We start from the raw sequence: 12,338 nt of genomic DNA on the forward strand, positions 1-12,338 counted from the left end.
GGAGCATTCTGGTTGTATTTCTTCCAAAACAGATTTGTTTGTTCTTGTAGCAACCCATGATGCTTTAAATAGTCTTTTGCTAGCACCAAAATTCAAAGACATCGATTGTTCTTCGGTCTTTCTTATTCATGGGCCAACTTTCTACATGCATATGATGCAATTGAAAATACCATGGAAAAAAAAAAAAAGAAAATACCATGGCTTGGGTCACGGCTATCAAAGATATAGCGTTTGAGGTCTTAAAGGCTTGAAGGTAAACAAGCGGCCATCTAGCTCAGAAGCAACAAAATACACAAGAAGAAGCACACCAGCCTGTGCGATCACGAGGTGTCGAAGGGATCAGGTATCAGACATCATCAGAACAAAAATCATATAATTGTGAATGAGGGGGGAGTGCAGAGTGGAGACCCAAAGCCCATTTGTAGGCCACTGGACATCCCCTTACAGAAGGGTTTCGGGGAGGAGACGAGCCAGTCAGGGTGCAATGTAGCAACGATGAAACATATAACTTTCCTCTAGTTCCTAAATGCTTCCTCCCCACCTACCCCCCACCATCATGATCCCAATTCTATCTTACAAATCCGGCTAGACCAGAGGATGTACACTGGTACCGATAGGAACTGGAAACACAGGGAATCCAGGGTGGATGATCCCTTCAGGACCAGTGGTGTGAGTGGCCATACTGGGAGGGTGAAGGGAGGGTGGGTTGGAAAGGGGGAACCGATTACAAGGATCTACATATTACTTCCTCCCTGGGGGACGGACAACAGAAAAGGGGGTGAAGGGAGACGTCGGACAGGGCAAAATATGACAAAATAATAATTTATAAATTATCAAGGGTTCCTGAGGGATGGGGGAGCGGGGAGGGAGGGGAAAAATGAGGAGCTGATGCCAGGGGCTTAAGTGGAGAGCAAATGTTTTGAGAATGATGAAGACAATGAATGTACAAATGTGCTTTACACAATTGATATATGTATGGATTGTGATAAAATAGTTTATGAGCCCCTAATACAATGATTTTTAAAAATACCATGGCTTGGGTCAGACACACTTTCGTCCTCAAAGTAACAGCCTTGCTCTTCAACATGTAAAAGAAGACATAGTGGCAGGTTTGTGCCCAATGCAATCTGTCATTGATTTCGTGACTGCGGCTTCTATAAGCATTGATTGTAGATCGAAATCACATGGAATTCTAGACCATCTCAATCATTTCTCAATCATTATCACAAGGTTACGTACTAGTCCAGTTGTGTCGATTGTTATTGCCTTTACGTTGAGTTATAATTCATACTGAAGGCTGCAGTCTTTGATCTTCATCAGCAAGTACTTCAAGGAGCCCTGTAGCCCAGATTAATTAGGTATCCCTGATCCTCCCACAGCCAGCTGGACACCCATACAATTAGTTCATCTACAGACTGACCAGAGATGGATGGACAGTGCAAACTGATCTGACTCAACGACCTGGGTCAGATCAGCTTGAGAATTTGAATGAAAGATACAGTTGGGAAGTAGGCAGCAGGAGATCGAGAAGTGGTATGTGACATCATAGCCCAATCACAGCAGAGTCAAACAGCTGATGGCATCAGTTCCTGTGAGGTTCTAGCGCTGGAATCCCCAGTAACCTTATAATATAGTCATTTCCCTCCATATATCCATCACCGCTGAGTAGATTCCGTTTCAGCAGCCCCACAGGACACAGTAGAACTGGAGAGCATTATGAGAAGAGCCAGCCTCATCGTTCTCTCATGGAGCAGCTAATGGACTTGAACCACTCACCTGGTGGTGAGCAGCCTGACACTGAACAATCACACGCCCAAGCTCCTGGAAGCAGGAATCACTTGCTGCCATCGACTCAATTCTGACTCATTGTGACCCAACCCTGTAGAACAGGGAACTGCCACTGTGGCTCTATAACTCTTCACAGGAGTAGCTCGACCTCATCTTTCCCCCAAGGGGCAGCTGGCGCTTTCAAACTGTTGACCTTGTGGTTACAAACCCAACTCATAGTCCACTACCCCAACCGGGTTCCCAGGGGCAGGATGATATATTTTGAAGACTGTAATCTTTAAGGAAGCAAATGGTCACATCTTTCTCCTATGGAAGGATTGTTAGACTGGAACTGCTGACCAGTCAGTTAGTGCTTAACCACTGAGCCACCAGGGCTGCCTCTAGAAAGGCACATTATATACTACCTACTTAGACCAGAGTTTGACTAACTGATGTTAAAAATAAAACACAGCAAAATTACTGTAAATCTGACTTAAGGACAGCCTTAGGAAGAGCACTTTGTTACAATCGGGGGTTTTGGGGGGGGGGGGAGGAACGGGGACAGGGCAATTTATCTGCAATTACAATTCACCCTACAACAGGGTTGAGTCTGACCTTGAAACTGAATGCACATAAAAAATTCTTCAAGGTGGGGAGAGAAGGGGAAGAAAGGGGAAAAGCAATCACAACGATTGACATATAACCCCCCCCCCACCCGCCAGGGGGACAAACAACAGAAATGTGTGTGAAGGGAGACAGCAGATGGTATAAGATATGAAAATAATAATAATTTATAATTTATCAAGGATTCACCAGGGTGGGAGGGCTGGGGAAGGAGGATAAAAAAAGGAGCTGATACCAAGGGCTCAAGTAGAAAGAAAATGTTTTAGAAATGTGCTTGATACAAACTGATGTATGGAGTGTTATAAGAGCTGTAAGAGCCCCCAATAAAATGATTTATTAAAAAAAGTATTCAAAAGAGCCCAATGCTGCAGGCAAACCTATTTCGACTGGTTTACCTATACTGCTATTCAACTTACAGAGCCCTGGTGGCACTGTCAGGTAAGCACTAAACTGCTAACTGCAAGGTTAGAGGTTCAAAACCACTAACTGCCCTGAGGAAGAAAGATGAGGTTAGCAACTCCAGTAAAAATGTACAGCCTCAGAAACCCCACCTAAGGTCACGATGATTCAAGATCCACTCAATGGCAGTGAATTTGGTTTGGGGTTTATAGTTGGATTTAAAATGTCAGTTTTAGGAGACCATTTTCTTCAGGATTTAAGGTTCAAAAAGATACCCAAGGGTGATGGGCAGAGGGGGCCACCTCCAACTTCGTGAAAGCCCCAAAGAATCAAGGCCATTTCTCAAGAGAAAGCAGCTCCTCCAACCGCAATCCAACTAAACTCCTCCAGGGCAGGATGAGTTACGGCCTATGAAACAAATGCCTTTTTAAAAAGCAGGGGAATCTGTTGGGTCTTCAAAGAGAACTGCCAAATTAATACAGAATGGAACAAAAGATTTGACACTCCTGAACTCAGTGGGCTTCCAACTAATTTAGGGAGGGAGAAAATGGTTCGAGTTACAAAACTTCAAACTCGCTCCCTTAGGCAATTAACATTCCTTAATCCCCATGGGGAAGAGGTGGTCATTAATTTAGGGATATCCCCTGCAGGAGAAAGGTCACCCCAGCAGGAAACTGATTGCCCTGCCTGGCTCCATAGAGAAACCTCCCCAGCTCCCCTCACCTTCCCACCCAACCCCCAACAACACCCCCACTGGTGCCAACAAGAAGTATTTTTCATTATCATAACCCAAAAAAATCCAAACTCAATGCCCTCAAGTTGATTCCAAAATCAACTTGGTAAAATTGCCCCTGCACAAGAGTAAAAAGCCGTTTTTCTACCAAGGAAGGCTGTATGGTTTTGAACAGCTGACCTGATGGTTACAAACCCAGTGGATAAGCCCTACATCACCATGCTTCCAGCCAAGCACAGAGCGCTCCTTCCTTCCCAGCACACATACTCTCTACTCCTAGGAATGGCCCCACTGTCTCTCTCTTCCAGGATCTCCCCCAGTAGAAGGCACATCCCCTGCCTACTCACACTCAGCTAGGCAGCCACAGCACAGCACACAGAATAACTGCATAACTCTTAGCACCGGTGGCCCCTGGCCAAGACCTTGAACCATTTTTAAATCCCTGCGCCATGGAGCAGGTCAGCAAACCTCCTGACAAACCACTGACTCCACGGCGCTGTTCCTTTCCTTGGGTGTAGGTTTTACTTGCTCTTCGCTGGCAGAGAATGACAATCCTCCCTGGATGGGACAAATGGTTGGTGCTTGTCTACTAACCTAAAGGTTGGCCATTCCAATCCACCCAGCAGGAAGCAAGGCCTGGAGAACATGCGAAGAAAACCCAATGACTTGGTGGATTCTCTAACGCAGAGGATCCCCGTACGTGAGAATGGACATGATGGCAATGCACTTGGCTTTGTTTCTAATGCCACCTAACCACCACTCCATGCCAAGTCTGAAGGCCTTCCCAACACCCGAGGAAAGATTGCCCAGCCCAGGGAGTGAGCATTAGTCTCAGGGGGCCCCAAGGGTCAATTGGTATCACTTCCAAAGATAATATTGTACATCTTACTTTGGTGTGGCTCCACTGGGGGTCTTAAAAGATCTTAAGCAGCCATTAAAGGTGCAACGATCAGTCTCTCCTTGTCAAAAAAAAAGGACAGAGGCGAGAACCAAGGGACACATGGAAACCACGAGTCCCATGGACAACTGGACCGTGTGACAAACACCAGCGTCCGAAACCCTGAGCCACAAGAACAGGCTGGCGCTCAGCGACCATGACTGACTGCTCTGGAGGGATCCCATTCGAAGGTTCTGGATAGAGTGAGAGAAAAACAGGGGACAGAACTCAAACTCATGCAAGAGATCAGGCTGACTGGTGGGACGAGAGACAGGTGGGACCCCCAAGGCTTCAGCTCTTCGTCAACCTTCAGGTGTGGCAGGGTGCTCACCCCAGTGTTAGAATAATCAACCACGTAAGCTCAGTCAACAGGGCAGCATTTGCCTATGGACAGACGGTTGGGACAAAAGGAGCCATGGCAGCAGGAAACACTGGGTGCCAGTGGGAGTCAGATGGTACATTGAGGGGCCCGAAACAGAGGCGTTGAAACAAAGTGTAGAAATTGTTGAATGAAAAACCGGTGATCTACTCTGTAAACCTCTACCTAAAGCTCACAAAAAAAGGTTTTTAAAAGAAAAAATTACATAATTTACACCCCACTCGACTGCCATGAAAGTCTGGGGGTGAAAAAATAAAAAACCTCAAAATATTGCCATCAATAAATGACAGAGTGAAAACACTTGTGGACCATGGTAGGTTTTCCCATCTAAACCACAGAAGGATCTCTTGTCCTTTCCTCCCTCTCACCCCAGTCAGCTCCAGCTGCCTCCCCTGCTCCGCGGACCCTTAAGCTGGAAAAGAGACAAGGAGACTACAGTTACCTCTCTGACTCCCAGGATACAGAGCCCGGTTTGCCGATTCTTGGATCGACCTCGTAGATAGAAGTTGGGTTTCAGAAGGAGGCAGGCCGTGGGAGAGGGAGTGGGGAAGGGAAGCCGTAGGCAGCAGTGTGGTGAGTAAGAGTTAAAGGAGAGATCAGAACCTAGGAACGAGTTACATGATCCAGGGACCTTGGCCATTCAGGTTAGCCACTCAGGCATTCAAACTTCAAGGACTCTGTTCAATAAGCATAAAACATTTTTAAAATCTCAGTAAGCCGACATGTAAAAACCTGGACATGTCACATGAACAACTGGAAGACCTGCCAACTCTGGGCCTGTTTGACCTCAGGGAAGTCACAAATGGAGTGGAGGGGCCATAGCTCCCCAGTGGGCAGGGGCGGTTCACAGGGCAGATGACACTCATGCATACTCCCACCCCACCCGAACACCCCTTGCTTCATTGCTGTATTGCTCTCCCTGGCCTTGAAGGAGCTGAGTGCATGGCCTCTGGCCCCGGCCGCTGGTTCTACAAACAAGATCAAGTCCAGAGCAGAGATTCCCTGGCTTCTGATCACACAGCTTCTCAGAGGCAGAGCCACACAAGAACCCACGCTCCGTGGCAGCCAAACAAGGGCCTGCGAGCCATTCCTGAGGCTCGGAGGAGAGCCCTGTAGCCCCCCGTCTTGGCAAGACCTTTTTTGATTTTAGAGCTGGAAGATCTTCTTCCCCTTTACAGAGAAGTCCAGAACTTTTATCCTGCTCAAATGACGACTTCCTGAGCCTGCGGCGTACCTGGAGTGGGGCTCTGGGTGCATCTTATACGTACGTCTTCATGACCGTTTGGGGAGACCCACGTCATGAACCCTGATTCACAGAGGAGGACGACGAGGCAAGGTCCACAGACATAGCTGGTAGCACTTGAACTCAGGCCAAAGCCCGTGCAGTTTTAGGATGCTGCCTGGCGACCTCAGAACTGTCAGCCTACGCCGCAGCCCTCCAACCCTCCGCGCGATCAGACAGAACTCCTTTGGTTCACAATGGAATTCAATGGCTGGACCCCAGATCAAGCACGGGAAAGCACCTTCCACCTGAAACTACGGTGCGGTTTTTGTGTGCCTGTTGGCTGTCGAGATCACACTAGAAGTCCTTTCCAAGGAAGGGCCCCATCAGACACCTTCTTGTCTTCCCAGTATAGAGAGCAGTGGCCTCACTAACACCTTGTGGGATGACTGGTCAACACTTTCTAGTTTCCGTCTTTGGTAACATTTTACTAGTCTCACTCCTCGCGGGAGGGTCCATTTTCAGTCCCTCTACATGGGAGAACCCAGTCCCCGGAGAAGGTCATCATGCTTGATAAAGAAGATGGGCATTCAAAAAGAGGCCGACCCTCATGGAGATGGATTGACTCCATCGTGGCTGCAACAACGGGCTGAACCGGAGCAACACTTCTGCAGACGGTGCAGGACCCGGTAGTGTTTGGCTCTGTTGTACATGGGCTTGCGAGGAGCCGGAACAGACTCAGCAGCACCTAACAACCACAACAAAATGGGCTTCATGGAAAGATCTGTGTACCTCGCCTCTCTACTTTGCTTACCCGCAGGAAGGTGTGCAACATATACGAGATCATAAGCTAAGGAGAACATTGGTCTGCCTTCCATTTTAATGGTTCCTAAATGACTTATTTTTTTATAACAGCTTTATCGGTACCTAATTGTGGCAGTTACATAATCTCCTGTCAACTTGAGCAAAGGGGTGGAGTCTAGCCTGTCAATCAGGCGTAGCCAATGATGCCTCTGTGTGGGCATGGCCTTCTCCTGAGAATTCTGGGAACTCCTGTTTTCCACCCTGGAAATGGGACACACACAGACTCTCTCTCTGCTTCACATTCTGTTGACAAGTCACATGAAACTATGCTGATGGCAGTCAGAGCCCTGGAGCTGGAGGAGGCACATGAAGAGCCAAGCCAACGCTGAGATGCTTCCACAAGACTTTCCACCCCCCGGCCTGTGATCTTTCTGTTTTCGACATCACTGCATGTGCTGTGGGAGTCTGAAGATGAATTTATGGACTAGTATCAGACATGTGGGTTAATATGGGACTTATGAACTTAAACTGGACTGGGCTGGGGTGGTTTCTTAATATACAATTGCTCTTTGATATAAAGCTCTCTCTTATACACCTATGAGCCTCTCTGGATTTGTTTCTCTAGTCAACCCAGACTAATACAATACTTTACATATTATATAATTCCATCATTCCATCATCTCAAGGAAAATTGTCTAAATTACTTTTCCAAAGAAACCAGGCAACAAATTCTACTCCAAGTTGTTAAAAACAACAAAACAAACAAAACAAGGACCCATGAGCAGAAAGCATTTTGAGGGCAAAACGCATCTTTGTACAAGCAGTGAGCAGTGGTCAGCAAACACTACTGTTACTTACAACCCATATGATGATCAGCCTTCGGGACAGGTAAGGATCGATGTTCCACAGAGTGAAGGGGAGAAAGGTGAGGAAGAACACTTCCTGACCCAAAGTGGCCGAAAACCTGAACAGGTAGTAGTAGAAGTAATTCTTTACAATGTACTTGTGGATGTACGTCTGAAAGACAAAAAGGCAGAAGATACCGTGAGTTCCCTGGTCAGCTCATCATGGGGCAAGCTTTAGAACCCTGAGCCTAACACCCAGAGGTCTCAATTGTCCACGTGTGGCCTCACCCGCCATGTCCTTCCAGCTACGTCTATCCACCTCAGTGCCCACAGAAATACAGAAGATGTCAGTTCTTCTTAAAGTTCAGGTGTCCAGAAGGCTGCACACTTCAGCGGTGAACTCTGACAGGGCAGTAGACTGTAGCCGGCGGGATGATGCTCCGGCATCCTCCAAATGGCTAGCACCTCATTCCCAACTTGTGAATATGCCTTATGTCTGGACGCTGGGGGTGCAGAGAGGGAACGTGACCTCCTACCAACCAGAAGGCTGGCGTGTGAACCCACCTGGCCATCCGCGTCTGAAAGGAAATCAGCTACCCAAGGGAACACAGCCCCACTCTGGCACACAGGAGGACACCCACCCACCACGTTACCCGAGTGATTAGGGACCTGTCGGTGGGAGATCCGCCCGGCTCATTGGGATGGGTATTTTGTGATTCCCAAAGATTTCCGTGTCATCCGAGGGATCCCTGAGAGATGGCCGGGGGCCGAAAGGTCCTTGACAGATCTAAAGATGCTATGCTGCTACCTTCAAAGACAAAACCTTTCTACCGGGAGTGGGGGTGGGGGCGAGGGAGAGTGTGGCTTTTTCAACGGACTAATCACATGGATGAAGCCTTGAAAAAGGTCAAGAGCCCTTTTACACGGGAGGAATAAAACACCATGGCCTTGAACCTTGTAAGACTAGCACTGTACTGAAGGCAGTTGGCTGCCTGCCAAGTATGCATTCCATCTCGTTCCCACCACCTTCTTCCCGATCTGATTCCGGCCTCTCGGCCGCCGGCGACGACACAGGGGAAGCTGACACCACCCGAGGTCCCAGAGCGGGATTGGGATTCATCCAGATTCATCATGTTGGGGCACCTTGTTCAAAATCCAGCCTCAAGGCAAGCAAGGCAAGGCCCTCCACGCGGATGGTAATGTGTCTGACGGGAGCACGTCACAACTGAGGGGGTGGGAGTCTCTCATCGGAGATTAACTTCGCTTCCAGATGAAGGCAGATTGGAGAGGACAGCAAGAAGGACATCCGAAACATGCCGGCTGCTCTCAAGCCCAGTCCGACGGGCGCATGGCCGGCCACTCTGGGGGTGTCACACCACCCTGTGTGTGTCACGGTGGAGCTGTGCGCCAGAGGCTTTCCCAGGGCTGACTTTTCACAAGCAGAACATCAGGCCTTGCTTCCGAGGTGCTCTGGGGGTACGCAAATCTCCAACCTTTGAGTTAGTGTCTGAGCCCTGCTCCTGATTAAGCACTGGTACCACTGAGAGGCAAAAACTACGGCACAAAATGCCTTCATCATGAAGTGTACGGTTTCACCAGTCTGACTTGCAACTCCAGGGCCAAAGCTGTCTGGTGGATTCTGGATCGGAGCAACCTAAAATGTACACCTTCATGGAAGCAGACTCATTCTCCTCCCACAGAGCAGCTGGTGAGTTTGAACCAGTGACCTTGCAGTTAGACAGGTCATGCTTAGCCCGCTGTGCCACCAGGGCTCCTTGGACCAAGGGCAAGGTCCTGAGAAGGGTGCATGACAGACTGTCTTTGTCCAAAGCAGAATCCGATGTGTGGCAGGATGGTGCCAGTTCTGGTTTTTACACGTGCACAGCAAGAGGTCTGACCTTGCAGTACAGTGGAGAGAGTGGCTTTCACATGAAGGTCACTTACGTTAACCCACTGGTTACCGGGTACACTTGGAAGCTGCACATGGAGAACTGACAGAGATCAACCCCCTCCAACAAAGGTCGTTTCCCGTGGCCCAGAGTTCCAGGGTATTAGGGGTACTCAGTGAGGGACCAGGTTCAGTATCTTAATCCTAGGAAACCATTAAAATGACTTTCAAGGATAAAAGTAAACCATTTCTATGTCACGTCTTAATCATTAACATTTCGTTCTCTCTTTTTTTTTGTAGAGAGCTAAATATTCTGTAAGCCTTTTTCAGGGACTAGAGAACAAAAGGTGAATTTTAATAAAATATCAGCATCTATACAAGAAGCCTAAAGGAGTTTTCTGAGGGGACACCCCTACAGACGTGACTAATGGGTCGAAGAACCACTTTGGAGCTCCAAGTTCTTAGGGATACGTGGGGGTGGGGGGTGGGGCGCTCCCAGAAGTTGGCAGAAAATGAAATGAAAAGAGAATGGACTTGTTCCGGGAACTTTTTGAAGTTCTTTTGTAGTTCTTCCAGCAAAGGAGTTAAGCACTTGACTTTTCAGAATGAGAATCTGAGTCTCTTTCAGAATGAGAATCTGAGTCTCTCTCCCTGGTAAGAAATCTCAGTGTGTATGAATTCATTTTAAGACATCTTCTGAAAATAGTGAACATGATGTCCTTTCGTGTGTGTGTGTGTGTGTGTGTGTGTGTGTTGGGTGGGGGCAGGGATGCCATAGATGGAATGAGAGATCAAAGAAACAGGAGGTATACTTGGGCGGAGCACTTCTTTGTCTGCCCAAGGTGGGGTGTGGGCGCCACAATGTAAAGTACTTGGCTGCTACTGGATTGTCTTGGGTTTCAACCCCACCCAGTGCCTCTGTGGGAGAAAGCCCTGGGCACCCACTTCCCTTGGTTCTACTCTGTCTAGGTGGTCAGAATCCAAAAGCCACTCAGCCCCCCACAAGTGTCCCTATCATTTGTCACCAAGTCAAAGTCATGAAGCAGTTTCTAATAGGGAATCACATGGAAACAGAGGTACAACCATTATTACCAACTGAAAGTCTTCGCCTGTCATTGATGTTCTAGTTTTCAATTTGACGTGGGATTTGAAGCCAGGTGGCATGTAGAGCCATTCAGGCTACCCTTCGATGACAAACGCTTATGCTGTTTTGTGTCTTGACTGCAGTCCCCACAGGGGAACATCACTCATCCCACTCAGGCCCGTTTCCCATTCTCATTCTGCCTTCTCTCCTACCCGGGTCTGTCCTCTGCCCTCTGTCCTTGGGCAAATGCTGCCCGTTGATCTCAAATGGTCGGCTGGTCTATGGGGTGCACACCTCCCAAATGTAACCATTCACTTTATGCACCAAAACCAAACCCGCGGTCATTGAGCCAATTCCAACTCACAGTGACCCTAGAGGACAGAGGAGAACTGCTCCCCTTGGGTTTCTGATGCTATAAATCTTTCTGGGAGCAGAGAGCCTCATTCTCCCAGCCACTGTGCTTGAACCACCTGACTCTGTGGCTAGCAGCCCAGCATTAACCCACTGTGCCATGCCATCATCCATTGCTTGGCTGAACTTGTCCATCAATTTGTTTTATTGATGGTTTATTTTCCAGGAAGTTAAAAACTTTTTTTAATTAAAGCATTTCCACAGGGTCTCTTATGATTTCAGTTTCTCAGTTTCTTATGACCTCTTTTGGGCCCTAAGTGCCTCAGATGCACCTTCTTCCAAAATGGCAGGGAGGCTTTCTCAGCCTTTGGAGGAGGGAGCTACGTCTCCAGGCCTGCCCAGAGCCAGGGCACATCACTCTGAGAGAGAAATAAAGTGTGCAGGCAGACTGTCAGGTGCAGCAGAAAGACCACGGGGGAGAGGAGATTGGGCTGGTTCTGCCCTGAACCCCTGAGCAGCGTTATGTGTTCGGAGGACACCCCCAGGAGGCCTGAATGCTGGGAAATGTGCCCAGGTCAATGCCGCCGCACACAATGAGGGCCAACCCGATCCAGCCGGCACAGGGCGGCTGCCCAGCAGACTTGGCAGTCAGCCCAGCTTTTGAGCTTTCAAAGGAGGACCACAAACACTTGCTTTTAACCAAAACATTGTATGACCTTGGGGGAGTCTGTCTGCCTTTCAGACACTCAACTACCTTATCTGCAAAGGATGGGTACGAGGACTAATGTCATGTGTCACCTTGGCTAGGCCATGATCCTCCGGATGAACTAATTAATCTCCATCTTATGATTTGATGCACAGGGCGGGTGCGCGGCCTGCATTCAATATATGTGGATGTCTGGCAAAACGTAACTTTCTGCATTTCTCTTTTCTCAATTCTGTTCATTCATTTCTGTACCTTGACCTCAGATGCTGGGGACCTAAGCCAGTAGCCTGGTGTCTGATGTACTGGTTTAGGTATGTCACTCACTACAGCCACATGAGTCAGAAGAAGCCCCCAGCCTGATTTACCACCCTCCACAGGGGTGTGAGCCAGTTCCTTGAGATACATCTCAATATCTCCACCCATCCATCCTGCTCCTCTACAGTTTGACACCGTGGCTGCCATCATGGGCTCAAACATAAAAACAATTGTCAGGCTGGTGCAGGACTGGGAAGGGTTTCTTTCTGTCATACAGAGAATCACTGAGTCAGAACTAACCCAGCAGCACCTCATAATGGCACAACCATCCATTCATCCATCCA

At 48.3% G+C, this 12,338-nt stretch overlaps 1 protein-coding gene across 1 annotated transcript in view; it reads right to left on the reverse strand.

The window, feature by feature from the left end:
- The window catches only part of SGPP2 (sphingosine-1-phosphate phosphatase 2), a 96,219-nt gene that overhangs the window by 45,616 nt on the left and 38,265 nt on the right, over nt 1-12,338 (reverse strand). Inside the window, exon 2 of the mRNA XM_075530209.1 lies at nt 7,724-7,882. Within this exon, the coding sequence (XP_075386324.1) occupies nt 7,724-7,882 (159 nt within the window). The remainder of the gene's footprint in view (nt 1-7,723; nt 7,883-12,338) is intronic.

Source organism: Tenrec ecaudatus, chromosome 13 (genome assembly GCF_050624435.1).
Source record: "Tenrec ecaudatus isolate mTenEca1 chromosome 13, mTenEca1.hap1, whole genome shotgun sequence".
NCBI classification, from domain to species: Eukaryota; Metazoa; Chordata; class Mammalia; order Afrosoricida; family Tenrecidae; genus Tenrec; species Tenrec ecaudatus.